This window comes from Colobus angolensis, unplaced genomic scaffold, assembly GCF_000951035.1.
Source record: "Colobus angolensis palliatus isolate OR3802 unplaced genomic scaffold, Cang.pa_1.0 Scaffold369, whole genome shotgun sequence".
NCBI classification, from domain to species: Eukaryota; Metazoa; Chordata; class Mammalia; order Primates; family Cercopithecidae; genus Colobus; species Colobus angolensis.
The window spans coordinates 113,805-118,284 of record NW_012117032.1 but is presented as its reverse complement, the minus strand read 5'-3'; the positions used below and the strand labels follow the sequence as shown (position 1 = coordinate 118,284).

General features: G+C 39.2%; 1 protein-coding gene across 4 annotated transcripts in view; it reads left to right on the top strand.

The window, feature by feature from the left end:
- The window catches only part of SERPINB8 (serpin peptidase inhibitor, clade B (ovalbumin), member 8), a 22,028-nt gene extending 17,899 nt beyond the window's left edge, over positions 1 to 4,129 (top strand). For 3 of the 4 annotated variants that reach the window (XM_011953566.1, XM_011953570.1, XM_011953568.1), the window contains one exon: positions 1,611 to 4,129. In XM_011953566.1, coding sequence (XP_011808956.1) covers positions 1,611 to 2,015 — 405 coding nt within the window. In that variant the 3' untranslated portion in view covers positions 2,016 to 4,129. Of the gene's footprint in view, positions 1 to 1,016; positions 1,422 to 1,610 lie in introns of those variants that run through there. The other variant, XM_011953569.1, reaches the window with a different exon arrangement.
- Positions 4,130 to 4,480: the final 351 nt, after the last annotated feature.

Here is a 4,480-nt window from a genome sequence, read left to right as displayed (position 1 = left end):
TGGATTCGGTTTGCCAGTATTTTATTGAGGATTTTTGCATCGATGTTCATCAGGGATATTAGTCTAAAATGCTTTTTTTTTGTTGTGTCTCTGCCAGGTTTTGGTATCAGGATGATGTTGGCCTCATAAAATGAGTTAGGGAGGATTCCCTCTTTTTCTATTGATTGGTATTGTTTCAGAAGGAATGGTACCAGCTCCTCCTTGTACCTCTGGTAGAATTCGGCTGTGAATCCGTCTGGTCAATTGGAATATTATTCTTTATTCTGCATGGAAGATCTACTTGAAAGCCCAATGACTATTGCACAAAAGTCCTGGAAGAGGGTAGAGATCAATCTGGGCAGTGATTCTCAAACATTAATGCACATATATGATTCTAGTGATCTTGTTAAAGTGCAGATTTTGATTCAATGGAGTGTGGCCTGAGGTCTTGCATTTGGAACAAAATTCCAAGTGATACATATGCTTGGGACCACACTATGAATAGCAAAAGTCTAAAGTACAAGTGGGAAATGTACCTTATACAAGAGGAGAGAAAAGTCTTACTATGACAGAAAAGGAGCAGAGTCCAGGAAGGGAAAAGGTAAACTTGCAAGGTAAGAGGTGCAAGACTAATAGTGCACTGGTAAACCAGCTCTGGGAAGTGGGAGTAGCCTTCATTTACAAAGTTTGCTGATTCTCATGACATGGTAAATACTCCCACCATGGCTGACTTTAGGCTATGAAGGGTTTAACAATCGATAGGAGCCAACTCTGGCACACAAGTTCTCAGGATGTTGAGGGTGGGCTGCTTGATTTCCCTGGCTTCCCTTTGGAATCAGAAAGCTACTGCCCTAAGTCAGGGATGACATCTGTTGTGGCCACTTATGAGAAAATTAGGAGAGTCTAGAAATAGAGTCAAAATCAAAACAATGCTCATTGGAGAAGAGCAGCCACCTGGGCTCCAGTTGGTAAAGGGAAGGGGAGATGCAGGTGGAAGGCCCTTCCCCCTTTTTTCTTTCTACCTTATTGATAAATAGAAAGAGTGATGGATCTTGAAGAATTTGAAGCTAACTCCAGGACAGGCAGAGGACAAACAAGGATACCAGATGAAGTCTTGTTGAATTCCACATTTCTCATCTCGTGCTCCCTTCTCATGCCTCCCTTCATCTTCAGATGAAACCCAATTCCCTCTCCTTTGCTCTGTAAAAGTTGCCCTCTGATTTAACCCTGAATAGTCAGTCCCCTGATTAGACTCAGAAGCAGAGTTCTGAGCCGTGCTCTTTGTCTTTTGTCAAACAATCTCTCCCACTCACAGTAATATATACTGCATGCAGATTAATGTAATGAATTGGTTAGAATTTTCTAAACTGTTAAAAAATGTTTTTAACATTTGAAAGGAGTTAGGTACAAATTGTTTTTATTAAAAATTTCTGCCTGTCTCAGGTGTTTACTAGCTCTTTTACACTTGTCTCCATAAAACTCGGAAAAGATGAAGATTTGGGAGAAAATCTTGGTGTTTATAAAAGAAAATATCTGTAGATACCATCTAGTTGCATGCCATTAGTGGAGGGGTGTGTGGGTATCAGGCTATTGTCATCTAAATTTTAAGGTTTGGCTCTTTCTTATCCTAGGTGGAAAAAGCACTTACATATGAGAAATTCAAAGCCTGGACAAATTCAGAAAAGCTGACAAAAAGTAAGGTTCAAGTTTTCCTTCCTAGATTAAAGCTGGAGGAGAGTTATGACTTGGAGCCTTTCCTTCGAAGGTTAGGAATGATCGATGCTTTTGATGAAGCCAAGGCAGACTTTTCTGGAATGTCAACTAAGAAGAATGTGCCTGTGTCCAAGGTTGCCCACAAGTGCTTTGTGGAGGTCAATGAGGAAGGCACAGAGGCTGCTGCAGCCACTGCTGTGGTCAGGAATTCCCGGTGTAGCAGAATGGAGCCAAGATTCTGTGCAGACCACCCTTTCCTTTTCTTCATCAGGCACCACAAAACCAACTGCATCTTTTTTTGCGGCAGGTTCTCTTCTCCGTAAAGAGGAGCGATTGCTGTACATGCCCTCCTTTCCTTCTGTCTACCTTGCCTTAATTAACATTCCGTGTGACCCAGTTGGTGCAGTGGCTTGAATGCCAAAATAAAGCGTGTGCACTGAATAGTGTGTGAATGTCTTTGCTGAAGGTTCCAGAGCCACTGAGAATAACTGAATCCACAGATGCCTGAAATTTGGGCCTGGGAAGGCTATGCTGGTTTTGGAGTGTTTGGGGTGCCTCCCATTGCCTCTGCCTTCACTTAAGTCTGTGCCCATTGTTTCAGGGGATCTTAAGGAGCATCTCAGGGCTTCAAGAGCCAGCCCTCTATGTGCCTTTCTATCTGCCCAGCTCTGCCCACCATCACTGCCTTGCTGAACAGGGACCAGTGCCCAGGCAACACTGCACACAAAGCCAAGGGCAAACCCTACAGAGTAAAGCTGCAGCCACCTTGTGTCTCACATGCAGCTGAAATAGTGGTCTGCTTCTGTCACTGTCACATAGACAGCTCTGCATGCCCCCTGTCTCACACAGTCTGTAATGAAAGCAGCTCCTTCTTATCTTTCCATAAACCTCAGATACAAGTTCAGGGACTCAGCAATACACTTCAGGACTGAGCTAGGAGGCAAATATCTGCAACTTGCTATACCGTCCTTTCTATTCCTTTTCCCTCTGAAATACACAAAATACCAAAGGAACTTACACAGCATGCCACTGAGTCCTCTAACTAATCATATATGCTCAAACATGGCTCAAGCACACCCCTTAAGAAAGAACCTCCATACATTACTTTTTTTCTGATTAAAAATAAAATCGTATTGTGGCAGCAATTTGGAAACTACAGCAAAGTCTCCAAAAGAATTTAAGTCACCCACAATTCCAACACACAGCAATCACTGCTGTTAATAGTGATATATATCCTTCCTATTATATGTATGCAAATAGAAACTTATAAGCATTTTATTACAAGTTAATCATATCCTTCAGTAGCTTATTTCTTCCGTTACTCATTGAAAACCTCCCTTAAGATATTTCCAGGTCATCAGTTTCATGTGCATAGTATTCCACTGTGTGGCTGGATTTCTATAATTGAATCTAATTTTAGACAGTTTGAGTAATGAAAATTTTTTCTATTAATAAATGATAGATTATTAATAATAAATATATATGATACTGTTTTGGATATACTAAATATCTGCTCACATCCTTAATATATTTTTTAAAATTCCTAAGAATAGTATTGTCGAGATAAAAGTTGAGCACATTTTGAGACTTCTTCCAAATTGGTCCCTAGAAAGTTCCACTGGTTTATACACTCACTTATGTCACCATTTATACTACCACTAGCTGCTGCCTGCTTTATTATTTCTTTAATGAGTTGGACTAAACAGTGGTTACTCCTGACTCTGTTTTTGACTGACAGTTAACAGTTACATGAACCATTCATATTACAGCTCTTACTTAAATTTGACCAAGCTAGAATATATTCTGTGAGACCACGTTCATTTCAGGAATCATGTTTTCCAAAGCAGGTTTGGCCAAAAATTAATCCACAGGACTGAAAGGTATATATCTGTGAGTTTTGTTCTCACTTCCACCTCTAATTTGAAGAAAACTTTATACTTTTATTGCAGTACAATCGACACAGAATACATTTCACATATTTAACCTATACAATAAGTTCTGACACGTTTTCCATGAAACAAACCATCCCTATATTCAAGATAATGAACCTATCTATCATACTCCCAAATTCCTTCTTGCATCTTTGTAATTTCTCACTCTTCCTTCTCCCTCTCCCCGTCCCATCCCAACCACTGATCTGCTCGGACAACTACTGGTCTTCTTTCTGTCACTATAGAATAATTTGCATTTTCAAAGAAATTTACATGCATGGAACCTGCATCATCTATGCTTTGTAGTATGACTCCTATCATTATTTTGAGATTCATTTATGTTACTGTATATATCAATAGTTTATTCCTTTTATTGGTAAGTAACATTTCTTTGTATAGATATACCATAATTTGTTATTAACAAATTTACCTGTTGATGAACATTTAGGTTGTTACCGAGATTTTCACTATTGAAAATATGGTTTTTATGAACATTTATGTATATACATCTTTGTAGGGACATATCTCTTCATTTCTTTTGTATATAGATGCATAGAAGTAGAATGGCTGGGTCATATGGAAGGTGTAAGTTTAACGTTTTAAGGATCTGCCAAATTGCCTTCCAAAGTGGTTGTATCATTTAACATTCCCAGTAGAGCCTAGGAGAGTTCTGGTTGTTCCGCCTCCTCACCAACACTTGGTACTACCAGTGTTGTTACTTTCAGTGTGTACCAGTTTTAGATTGCATTTCCCTAATGCCCAATTATGTTCAGCATTTTAAAAAACGTGCTTATATGCCATCCATTTATGTTATTTGATGAAATGTCTTTTTAAGTGTCTCATCAATATTTTATTGC